We start from the raw sequence: 12,755 nt of genomic DNA, 5'->3' as shown, positions 1-12,755 counted from the left end.
TTTTACTGGGGATCAAGCCAAATTTGGCAAGCCACAGCTGTGAAAGAATGCAGAGACCTACCCCTGTCCATTTCATGGTGCCAAACTTAAAGAATAATTCAAGAAAAATAAAGAATCTAAACCAAATAATAAAATACAAATTAAGTAAACTTAAAGAAAGCATCAGGTGTGGTTCAAATCCTTAAAATGCTTTGTTCTTCCCTTGGATGTCTGCTCTGTTTGTCTCATCTTTTCCATATCTGACTCTGCCTATTACCTAATTTTTAGAAGTTATATTGAAATAAGTGCTAATAAAATAAATGGCACATTTGTATAAATTGAAGACAACTTCATACTGTTGACTGAGTCTGATTACTATGGTGACTTGGTTTCGGTCAGGTCAGTCCAGATTGTGATAAAAAATAAAACAGCATTATTTAAATCAGTTTAATGTTACTTATTGTAAAACAAAAAACATCAATAAACTAAACCATCTTTTTCGTAGAAGAATGCATTCCAATATGAAAGACAAAAGATACTGAAGTAGCTGTATTTACAAAATTTATTTTTAATTTAGGTTTCACTGAATCACTTTAATTTTCTGCCACAAGTTGGCTGTTGACTATTTAAAAAAACCTGAAATTTGCAGCAACTCTGAATATTATGGGGTGTTGAAGGACATTTCTTGCATTCTACATACTGCTGATGCCTATTACTGTTTCTTTTATAGATATGGATAACATGCATATAACACAACTATTTCATCCTACTCATACTTACAATATATTAAGAATCATTAAATGCCCCTACAAAATTGGTTTTGTTGTGTTATGCCTTATACTTCAGGATCACATTTTTCCCTACTCTGTTCCCAATTTACTGTTGCAAGATTGGAGATGTGCTTTGCTACACATTCAAATCTGGTGCTGACACTTTTATGTGTAGAGGGTATAAAAAAGGCAAATTCATCATGAAATCCTGGCCTTACCATCACACAGTGAGCAGATACTTCATGCACTAAAGGGTGACCTGCTTAAATTTGGACAACCCATATTCATTAGGGAACAAAATCTTCTACTGATGGCCTAAACTCTCCATACAACCTGAAATAATGGGTTTTCATACAAAGGTGCACAAATGGAGATCCCACCAGCCCACCTATGCTGCAATACTTTGCTTCCCTGACAATAAAAGCAATACATCCACATGCTTAAAAAAATCAGTCTGTTGGCTGAATTTGACACAGATGAGTGTTGGAATTCTCTAGGCTAGATTACTTTCATCTGGCCAAATAATTTCAAAACCAACTGATGGTAAAAATAGTAGCTTCCAACTACAAATTAACTTGTGTTTCATCCATTTATACCAAAAAGTATTATATTAAATTGCTTTCCTTTTTGAGGCTGGCACTAAAAGTAAAGGAGTTGTGGGTCTTTTTAACTGCATCATGTCCTGTGAACAAGAAAATCTTGAGATCTGAAACCATTACAATACTAGATGAAGCTTTCTGGGCTTAGATGTATTCATAATTCAGGACAATTGATCCCAGCATTTCAGTTCCAGCTGATTATTGTATTATTTACGCTTCTTTATGTTTTGGGTCTCAACTCCATCCCTTCCCCCCTGGGAGCCACAGACTGCAATTTGCTTACATTATTCTGCCTTTTGTATCACAATTGCCTGAGAAATGAAAACAAATGGAAGGAAATAAACATAAAAGCTATGAGGACCTAGTTTATGATTATTTTATAATTCAATTTTTAATCCTATGAGGTATTCTAGGCAGTCTGTAATAGATAATATGTCACAAAACAAACTGCTCATTCTATCCCAATCTAGTTTTCCACAAGTGAAGTACTTTTAAAAGGCTGACAGAATTTTAAAATTTGTATGAATTGACTACAGGCTTATTACAGTGTCTTCATTTCTGGACTCAAAGAAACAAAGCCTTAGTGAAGTCAGCAAATAGGCTATTAGCAAATAGCTAATTATAAAATAACAGGAAAATAAATAAAGGGACAGGGTCAAAAAGTCCCTTTCCTGTTCTGCATACACAGACTCTACATAAAACTTTCAGCTGCTGTCTTGGCTTTAACGAGAAGTCAGAGAAAGAACAGTATCTATCATATGGCTGCTTTAGGTCTATGGAGTTGACAAACAGGATCTGCAAGAACTTTTCCAAGAGATCACAAAGCTTAACATTTAAACATCTTTTGCTTTAATTCTCAACATGCTCTGGCTTCATGAAGGATCAGCTTACATTAACCTTACTTATAGTGAATGGGATTACGCTATACAACTAAGTTAAATGATTCCTGTAAAACAGGGTTGGATTCAAGACACGTCTCAATGCAAGTCTGTCAGTATGCATATAGTGGTCTGGAGAAAAAGTGGTTTAGAGTTTCCATCGTGCTGTTTGCAGTTTGAGTAATGGCAGCATTAGTGTCTGCTCAAAATGCAGATGGAATAGTGGGAGGGGAGGTATTACATGATGCTCGTTGAGACCTAACAATGTCCACAGATTTGAATTCTAAGACAAACTCCACCTAAGGACTGAATTAACCTGCAACTGCTGACCAAAGGCAGTGCTCTAATCATCTGAAAAAGGCAAGGTAAATCTCCACCTTCACATTACAGCTCGCCTTTGGCAGAGAAAGGAAGATAAAACATGCAGCTGCAGAAAAAAAAATAAAGCATGTACCCAAAGATGGAAGTTCCTTCATGGAATTTCAAGTGGCCTCAGCCACCTCTCATGTTTGTGTCATGGAGGGGTGGGAATAGGTGTCATATGTTTGGATATGTTGAATATCATGTTTACTTTTGTCTAATTATAAGGAGCTTCTACTCACCATACAAATTATCAAATTGCTTTTTGATGAGGCATCAAAGAGGCAGAGTGTATACATAATGTTAGACTTCCAAAATACCTAACCCTTAGTGTAACCTTAGGTACACACCTAACCCTTACACACTGATTTTAAAGAAACAAGTGTTTCACATTATCCTGCTGAGTTGGGTATCTAATTTTTAATTTATTTCATACTTTCTTTTCAGTGCTCTGATCAAATGTTATCATCCTATAACTCATTACACTTTCAGACAAATTAATAAAATATTTTAGCGTGCACAGATGTTTAAAAGAAACTATAGATCCATTCTCAAAACAATTTAGGAAACTGCTAACTGAAAGAAAATGTGGTTTTCAAATACCTAAAATGTAATTAGAGTTTCTAAAATAATGCAATTTTTCAGATTCTAGAAGGTCTAACACAGCACAAGTCCTCATGATTGCTGCAATCCTTAGTTCAGTAGGCTATGAGAAGGTAGGCAGGCAAGAATATAAACTGCTTTATGATACCTACTAAAACCTTAAGAGTAACCATTTTAAATCTGTTCTCTCAAATTATTCACTAGGTATTTTATTTCTAGAAATTAAATTCCTCCAGATTACTCCCGAATGTATTCTGCATCAAAAACATTGTTCAATTTCTCAGTTCAAATGCATATTATACAGGTTTTTAAAAAATTACTTGAATTTATAAAACAAAGTGTAAGTTCTGGTAGCAGCACATATATTCAGGAGATTAAAGTGCATGGTAATGTTAAATTAATTTGCCCATATTTTTGTCCCACTCTGACATAAAGAAGAATCCTGTGCCATCTACAGCCTCTTGTTATTTAGAATGTCACCTTCGAGACACAAAGACCAGTATCACATAGTCTAGTATCACACAGATTGAGATGAAAAAGAAAAAGCTGAAGGCTGCACAGGGGCATCCTATTTATACTGTTTTTTTCTTTCCAAAGAGGCAGCTGGAGATGGATGTAAAACAATCAGCACACATATGTGAATCTACACTGTGGAGGCACACACAGGACATGACAACTTCATAATAAAAGAATTATTTGATATAAGTTTTTTGAACTATATTTGAAAACTAGGAAATGCAGAATCGTTACTACCTCCCTTTGTTCAATTTTATTTTGGGAAATATTATTTAAGAGCAATAATTTTAGCAATTAGAGGAGAAGCAGCTTTCTGTGAAACAAGATTCACAAATTACAAGAGAAGTGTATATCTCGATAAAAGATTTCTTAAATTTTTCTCTATGTTTCTTGAGACAAAAATTCTTAAAGAGTTTGCATGCTTTGAAATACCAATTATTCTACAGCTAGCAGTTATTCTCAAGAAAGGATGTTTTTATCTAGATTCAGCTATTTGGTTTTATTCAGTTTCAGCTATTTAGAGAAATGTTTTATTGAATTTACAAATAAGGACTCTCAATATTCTATTTCCATTTCCCTTTCCATAAAATAAATCATCTGGCCCAGGCATGTCATTACAACTATAGTTTACTTGATGCAACATGACAGTTAAGATGTACTGTGGTAATTTGAGTGCTTTCACTGTTATTGTAGTATCAAAAATTTATATGGTTCAGTTATTAAGGCAAATTGCTTCATTCATACAGTGATATCTGACAGTAACCACAAAGGACCTCCAAATTACACTGAAAAAATATCTTCCACATTCAAATAATGTGTGCATATTCCTACCATTATTTCGCTCACTGACTAGAAGCAAGAGGGAATTCTGTAAGGAAAAGTATCAGTTCACATTTCAGGGAAAGTTCACCAGTCATGCAATATCATTGAAGAAACTCCCTCTTGCCCAGCTAAGTGAGCCTGACTCTCTTTAACAATTTATAGGCCATGAACAGGATGCCCAATTCCTCGGAATGATGTTATTTAGTTTCAATGTGCTCACTTACCTTCTGTCATGTTGATTTTCAGCCAACAGGAAGAAAGAAATAAATAAGAGGTTGACTAGCCTGAAGAGACTACAGAGGAAAACATGCTCAAATACATCAGTGTTAGCATTTCTTATAAGTTTTAGCATAATCAGGGTTACAGAAAATGGAAAGCTGTTAAGCTTTCTTCGCATTTAAGACTCATTCAGTCTTCAACTCTACTCTCTAGAAAGAAATGAGATTTTCATGAAAGTATTTTGGATTTGGTATTAACCTGTGAGATGTGAATATGTGTGTACATACACACTTACATACACACAGACTTAAATACACACATTAGAACTATCACAAAACTCACAACAGCATTTTCTGAGTTCCAGGGCAGAGAGCTCCCCACACACAAGTTTCCTGAAAAGCATTAAACACCCCCACAACATCTGATACACAACCTGCATCTCTGAAAAGCAGAAGAGGGAACTGGTTTTCAAAGCACAGTACAAGGTGGGAAGAGAACAGGCCAAGCTGAACCACACACCAGCTAGTTGATTCAAAAACCAATGCTGTGAACTAGTTGCTCTTCTCTGACACCTGACAGCAGGATACCAAAGAGGGCTCAAGATTAAAGATGTTTACTTAATTTTGTCTACCTAACTTTTTGCCGCAAAAGGATACTCCACACAGGTGATTCCTTTCTGCTTGCAATTTTGCCAGTCAAATAGCTAACCAATTTTATCCTCCCTCAGTCCCACCCGCCCTTCAAAGCCTTACCATTTTTCTCAATAAATCAAATTAGTGTTTAGGCAAGTACCACCTGCACTTACTTTGTTGCCCAAATAAGAACTTGGTGCGCTCCAATAGTAAATCTGTGGTAGTACTTTTTGTGCAGCCACGTTGCTGATGCTTAGCTGCTGATGCCCATCAAATCTCTTTTGTGTGGGGACAACTCTGACGAGACCTGGTAAGTCAGTCAGATACCAACCATTCATGTCTTCTATCTAAAATGATAGGAAAATAAATAAGTAAATAAAACCCACATTACAATAATAATCAGAACATTGATCATTTCAACAGCCACAGCCTCGCATTCTTCCATTTAAAAAAAAAACTGATTAGGTTTAATAGCAGTGTAGGAACCAAGGAAAACACAAAGTAAAAACAGCAAACATTTCGTATTGTATATGACTGGGAATGATAACTTCTCAGTTTGAAAGAACAGCAAGTATTTGCATTCTGTGTTTCATGGTCCAGAGCAAGAAAGAAATTCCAACATACAAACATATGTGCAAGATTATTGATAAATATTTTGCAAGTTTTCAGTAAATAACATCAGTCAACAGATTGTACAGAAAATGAACTGACAAATGCATATACATTTTCTAATTGCTGTAGGCATCATAATTTGTAATATTTTTCCATTACAAAACCTTACAAGGCCAAATATACTTTTTATACTTTTACACCTTTTTGGTGCTGGAAAGCACCAGAATTTGAATTTCTGAAATCCCATAATTAATAATGAATCATCAGAGAAGAGCACACTTTGTACAAAGATGGCTTCTGGAGCCCAGATACAAGCCGAACAATAAATGAGCTCAGCCATGAAATGGAAAATTTCCCAGTTGCTGGCATGTAAATGAGAACATTAGACATATATGATGTTACTTGCAGACTTCCAGCATAACAATATGGCCAAAATCAAGATCTAGTAGACCTAGAACACATTTCCCAAACTCAATCTACAGGCATGAATATGTAGCAAACATTCATTTCAGTGGCATGAGTGTCTGAGCTTTGAGAACTAATTTACAGTTCAGAGTATATTTGCAGGCGAAAGACATTTTTCTACAGTATAAATAAGAACAGCAGGTTCATCTTCCTCTCACATCCTTTCCTAGGAAGGCAGCATACAAAAGAAATGCATTCAAAATCCTGCAAGGCATTCCTTTTTCTTACTTAAGCTGTGTGTTGCACATTTACTGTTTCTAAATTCTTAATTACTTCAGGTCTAGAAATTTAATAATTACCTGGAAAAGAGGCTGCCCTGTGGATATGGAGCATTTAATTCAGGAGTGGTTATGTATGCACATTCCAGGACTCTGTTTATGCATATGGCTTCAATTTATATTGTTATAGCTTCTTTTGTGCTTTTCACTGTTCTAATTGCTCTATTTCAGAACTTCCTCACAAGGAATGACAAAGCTTAAAAACATTTTCTTCCAGATAAATGAAAAATAAAGGACATGCATGATTTTCTAATAAGAAAAAACCTAGTGACAATGGTTACTGATAACACAAAAAACACAAAGCAAAGACATGTACTGGTATGCTATGATTTTTCTTACACTTCTGTAGGTAAAGGGAGAGTGTCTGCAGATGTTTGTTTTTCCAGAGCAGAAACATTCCTCACAGCCTTCGGGATTATTTTGCTGAAGATTGAAGAAACCTGGTTTACAACGGTCACAGTTTTCTCCTTCAACATGCTCCTGGAAAGGCACATTAGAGTATTACTTTAGTTGTCATAGATGAGAATCAGAGATCACTGGCTTTTTATTCTTCAGGAGGACTCTAAAGACATTTATAGGAAAGACTTTCTTACTTGTGAATGTTAGTAGCAAATCCTTTACACAGTAAAAGGCACTATGTGGCTGCATGTAAATAATAGGACATGGAATTTGGACATTAAAAGAGTTGTAATTTCTCATCTCTGTGAATGGACATATTTTATGTCAGGTAATAATCTAATTCATATACTTTACACTGACAGTCTCAGAGGGGAAGGTAGTATGGCACAATGTTACAACCTCAACAACTGTAGTATGTAGGTAGGACTGACAAAATCCATGCACATCCAGCTGATGGAAACTACAGGTACGTGGTAGTAGTCGCACTAATCACTCTGAGTATCAGTTTTTCAGAGATCTGGCATTAATAAATGAATTCAGGATAAATACAAGTAGTAAATGAGCTGCAATTCTTCTTTCCATAACTACATGTGTTTGCCAGCCATGCAGCCAGGTTTGGAAACTCTTCCCCTGCAGGAAGACAGGCACTAAATATACATGAGCTATTCTAAACTTAGCATTTTGTAATTATATTTTTCATAGAAAGCTTACGTTGTGCATTAAATCCTACTATCTTACAGTATACATCAATTTGTCCTATAGGCAAAATTAAAGCTAGGTTTTCTACACAGTGTGGCAGGATGCTTATGATATGGTGCTGGTTCAGTAATTCAGTATTTTCCCCAACAGAGCTCAGAAAATTCTTCCCCTTTCAGAGGTATTATGCACAGTCTCTTTAACCCTGGAGACAGTGCTCTGTGGAATGCACACGGGGCTGAACTGTTGGCTCTACGTCAGCAGAAAATGAACATATTCTAAAAACCCTGCCTACACTGTGCAGTCTAGGATAGCTCAAAATACACAGCTCCACAGTAAATTCACTGAAAGCCATTTGATAGCCTCCTGGTTAAGATGTAGCAAACCTGGCAAAAATGGGGCAAGGCAGGTGGATGTATGGGGAGAAAGGACAGCACACATGAATGAAGAGAAAATAGAGACAGCGTGCAGAAAGGGGCAATGACCTGCAAAAAGGAAGATACAGTGAAAATTTAATAATGTTTTCACCACTAATTATACAGTAAAAATATGTGTAAAAAAGTATCTTTGCTCTGTCTCTACTGCTGTGCTCCATGCTCCTCTTCAGTAATATCATACAGACTATTAAACAAACCACAAACATCTTTAATAAAACTCAAGGTTATAAGTAAATTAGATTTAACTTCAAAATCTCACTAATGTTAAGACTGGCATTTTTACATTTTCACCAGAAATCTTGGGATTAATCAATGCCTATTACTGCCATGGGTATGTCAAAATCAACTGGTTACTCATGCTTCATGTGAATAATAACGTGGGCAGCATCTGGACACAGATACTCTCACCCTTTATTTAAGAAACTACAGTTCTGAACACTGGTCCCAAAAGTTTCATACTGTGTTGATGTACTTAGTGTGTGCAGAGAGGGAAGAGGAAAATAAAAAGAGAGCTGCAAACCAAACGTGTTTAAATGCAAAGTTGCCTGCTCTGCAGTCACAAACATCATCTGTGATAAAACTTGCAGAACTCCATTGAGTAGGCATGAAATTCAGTGAATAATAGGTATAATAAAATTTAGAGTTGGAAAGGAGATCTAACCTATCCCTCAGCAAATAAAGCAATGTTTCTGTAACCCCATGTATTTCTCAATACTTTTCAGTGAAGTATTAAGCTATCCAAAGATGAAACTTTGACCACATACTGTCATAAAGTTCCAAAGCCTATCCAGTTAGGACTGTTTTTCAGCAATTTCTTTTACAAGAAAACTATCTTTAGCAAATTTAAAGCTCATCATAGGTAATTGAAAGATGTGGTTAAAATACGGGAAACATTTCCTAAGACCTGCTATTAACCAGACATCCCACTTTATTCTTCACATGGAGCATAACTAATCTGATGATTTCAGTGTCCCTTTGACCATATTCTGCTTTGATTTGAATTTGAAGATTGCTAGTGAAATTAAATGTGTATGTATCTGTATCTCAGCTATGTACAAAAGGTATCATTTTTCTCCCACAAGCACTTAAAAAGGGATTGGAGGAGCACAAAGAAAACAAAAGATAAACACTGAAAGAAAAGAGCATATAATGAGAACTCTCTGGGACAGGAACAATTATTTCTATTCTTTATTTGTTCATTTTTGTCTGTGTGCACTAACAGGTCAGTTTGGCTTTACATGAATAACATCATAAGAATTATTAAGCAGTGTTCATCTGGTATTTAGCATAATACATCTTCATCAAAGCTCCATTCCAAGCCAGAACATAGCAAAATCACCCTCTTATGATCTTCTAAACTTGATGGCTAAGTAATTAGAAATATGATGTGGATGATTTTATTTCTGAGAGAGATCATGTGGCTGTTACATAAAGTGAGGATAAAGTTAATTCTCTGAGTAGATTTCAGTGCTATTCAGCTGTCAAACCAGAGCTTTGTGTGAATCTGCAGCATGAGATTGAAGCATTTTTTGTACATTCCTGTATTTAAGAATGCCATGTAAGTATTTCTAAATTCTCATTTGTGACTAATTCTGTTAACTAAATTTTGGAAGGGAATTCCCACAAATACAGTACAGAAAAAGTGATCCACAGTACAGTGAGCAGTCCTTTGGGCATATTCACAGTCACTTACTAGACTGTGACTTAGAAAGCACAACCATTTCTAAAGCCTTTCTGATAGCTAGGTATTTTAGAAGTGGATGCGTCTGCTTTAAATGTTTTTAATTTCAATATAATATCAAGATATAGTTGGAGGGAGATACCCAATGGCACACAGAGAAAAGCCTTCTTAAATTTTCTTCCCAGAAATTAAGAAATTCATCCTACAGAAAGGATATATTTTGTTTTTTTAGAACATATTAGAGATTTCTCAACAATCAACCATCCCAAGGCAGGAAAGAATGACTACTCCTAAAAGGCAACCTTCTTGTTTTAATAGATCATCAGTTCACTTCATTTTCTCTTTTTGAAATGCATTTACAGATTAGTTTTAGAATCTACAAAAAGTAAACATATACTTTTTGAGTAGATGAGGATGGGGTTTGAAACAAATGATTCACAGGCTTTGTAAGTGTCCCTTCATTACAGAATTCTAAGGACTTGTATGACTGGCAGCATACAAGGCTCCTAGGTAAATATGTTGATTGAAGTGAGTTCTGAGATGACACAAGACTGTGTAGGATTTTGTAGGACCAAGACCAAGTGTTCTGTGAGAAGTGGCTAACACAGATACTAACACAGCTAGGTAGAACAGCGGGATACTCTGGCATAATAAAAGGGCATTAATGCAATATTTCAGTACCATTGGTATCTTGCTATGGCTCAGAAGAATTCGACATCCATACCTTGCAGATGCAGGGACCTATGCAGGGGTCATCATTTTCACTGCCCTCAAGGGAGCAGTTGCAGGGCAGGCACTCAGGATATCCTGTATAACCCAAGGCACATTGATTGCAGCTTTCTCCTGCATAGCCAGTCTTGCAGTGACAGAAACCAGGCAACAAATCTACAGGAAGAGGGAAAAAACATGAGATATATTTCATTTGTCATTATTATTGTCAGATATGTGTGTTAGAGCACTCAAAGCAACACCTCTGGTGGGTTTAACATAAGGGGGTGTTTACTGTTGCTCACAGCACCATCTGTAACTCAGAATCATCTGAGAGAGACTAGAATGAACAATGTAAGAATAGGGCAAGTATACAGTGATTTGAATTCTGAGTTTCCAGAAATCTGCATATTAAGAAATCTTGAAAATCCAAACATATCCCTACTTCTTTGCATCTAACAGTCCCTGAAAACCTTCTCTTCCATTAATTAATCCAAAGACCTTTCAACACGCTTTTATGTTCAGAATCTGTAAGGCTCCCCAGCAGGGAATTTTTCACATTTAGCCTTGTATAGTGTGAAAGAAAACAGTGATGTGTGATAAATCTCTATTTATTGCCATCTAATTGTTATATCATAGAAAAGAGAAAGTAACCATTCACTTTATCCATGCCATCTGTGATTTCAATATACATCTATCATATCCTACCTGACATTTTTAATTCATATGCCACAAACTCCTACACCTGCTCAGTATCTCTAGACAGAAACTGCTTGGTATGTCCAAAAACCTCTGCTGTCCTTCTCTGCACTGTTTCCAATTCTAATAAATTATTTAAAGAGGGTGTGTATACTGTAAATTGGTTTGATTGGTTTTTCTGATGATTTTTTTCAGTTATTTTTTAAAAAACAGTAGTATTTCAAAGGACCTGTTGATGTTTTTGACTACTGCCAAGACAGAACAGAGATGGCAGACCTGAGACACAGTCCAAGGAAATTCCCAGATCTGTTTCACAACTGATAGTGCTTAATTCAGAAATCACTGTAATCACTGTACAAGTAGAACTACTTTTCTCAGTGTTCTACTTTTCCTGTAATTGCTACAAAAAAGTCATCATTTATTTTACTACCCAGACACTATCTTGAGATCCTTCTCAACATTTTGCAGTTCTTTCATTTTTCTATGCTGAAAGATTTTGTACTTGCTAACTTTGTCACCTTCCTACTCATCCCTTCTCCAGGTTAAATATGAATATTTTCAACAGTTCATATTGATCATCACTGTGAAAATGGTCCATTAATTCTTTTAACCAAGTACTAAACCATGAAAGAACCTTTTCTCCTTATCCTATTACACTTTCTTTTGTGGATTTTGGCAAAAGATCTTGTCAAAACCTTTTGAAAATCAAAATACAATATTAATCAAATGAGCCTTTGTTCACATATTCATTTAATCCTTCAAACAGATTCATAAGGCAGACTGTCCTTTACATAAAACCCCTAGTCTTGATTTTTGCCCATTTTTGCCACATTTCAGAAATAGCATAAATCCTTTATTGTAGTTCTAGTGATTTCCATGGAACAGAAACCAGACCTTCTGATTCTAGTTTCCTGGAACACCCTGTCTTTCTTTTGGATAAACAGGGTCTATTTAATATTAATGTCTGTTTTGACAAATATTGTAAGCTATATTTAATGCCTCAAGCAACTCAATTTTCAACTACTCAACTCATCTTGAAGCCATGGATAAATATGCTCCATGCCTAACAAATTTTGATTCTGCATTTATCAGTTCACTTCAAACCTGACACTTCTGTTTGAGGCAGTTCTCTTCTGACTTGTCCCCATGAATGAAGACTCCCAAGTGGGAAATTCCCTGAGCTGTTTTAGTTACTGTTTAAAAGAATTAATATAGTTGTTCTGCTGTGTCCCTTTCTTTCTTGAGAAGTCCATTTATAACTTGATTACACATAAACCATATTTAACTCTACTGCATTTGAATCTCTAGCACTCTGTTTGATTCTGAATTATCTGAAAAACTACCTCTTAGCAACATCTAACTATTCAGAAAATGATTCCTTAAAATATGTGTATTTATTATT

General features: G+C 35.6%; 1 protein-coding gene across 7 annotated transcripts in view; it reads right to left on the bottom strand.

Moving 5' to 3' along the window:
• The window catches only part of LAMA2 (laminin subunit alpha 2), a 334,884-nt gene that overhangs the window by 186,689 nt on the left and 135,440 nt on the right, over nt 1–12,755 (bottom strand). For all 7 annotated transcript variants that reach the window (XM_041469664.1, XM_041469666.1, XM_041469665.1 and 4 more), the window contains 3 exons: nt 10,671–10,831; nt 7,073–7,213; nt 5,552–5,725 (listed from right to left, as the gene is read on the bottom strand). In XM_041469664.1, the coding sequence (XP_041325598.1) occupies nt 5,552–5,725; nt 7,073–7,213; nt 10,671–10,831 (476 nt within the window). The remainder of the gene's footprint in view (nt 1–5,551; nt 5,726–7,072; nt 7,214–10,670; nt 10,832–12,755) is intronic.

The sequence above is a fragment of the Pyrgilauda ruficollis genome, unplaced genomic scaffold (genome assembly GCF_017590135.1).
Source record: "Pyrgilauda ruficollis isolate IOZ18807 unplaced genomic scaffold, ASM1759013v1 scaffold24, whole genome shotgun sequence".
NCBI classification, from domain to species: Eukaryota; Metazoa; Chordata; class Aves; order Passeriformes; family Passeridae; genus Pyrgilauda; species Pyrgilauda ruficollis.
The sequence above is the reverse complement of the archived record's forward strand: the minus strand, read 5'-3'. Positions and strand labels throughout refer to the sequence as shown.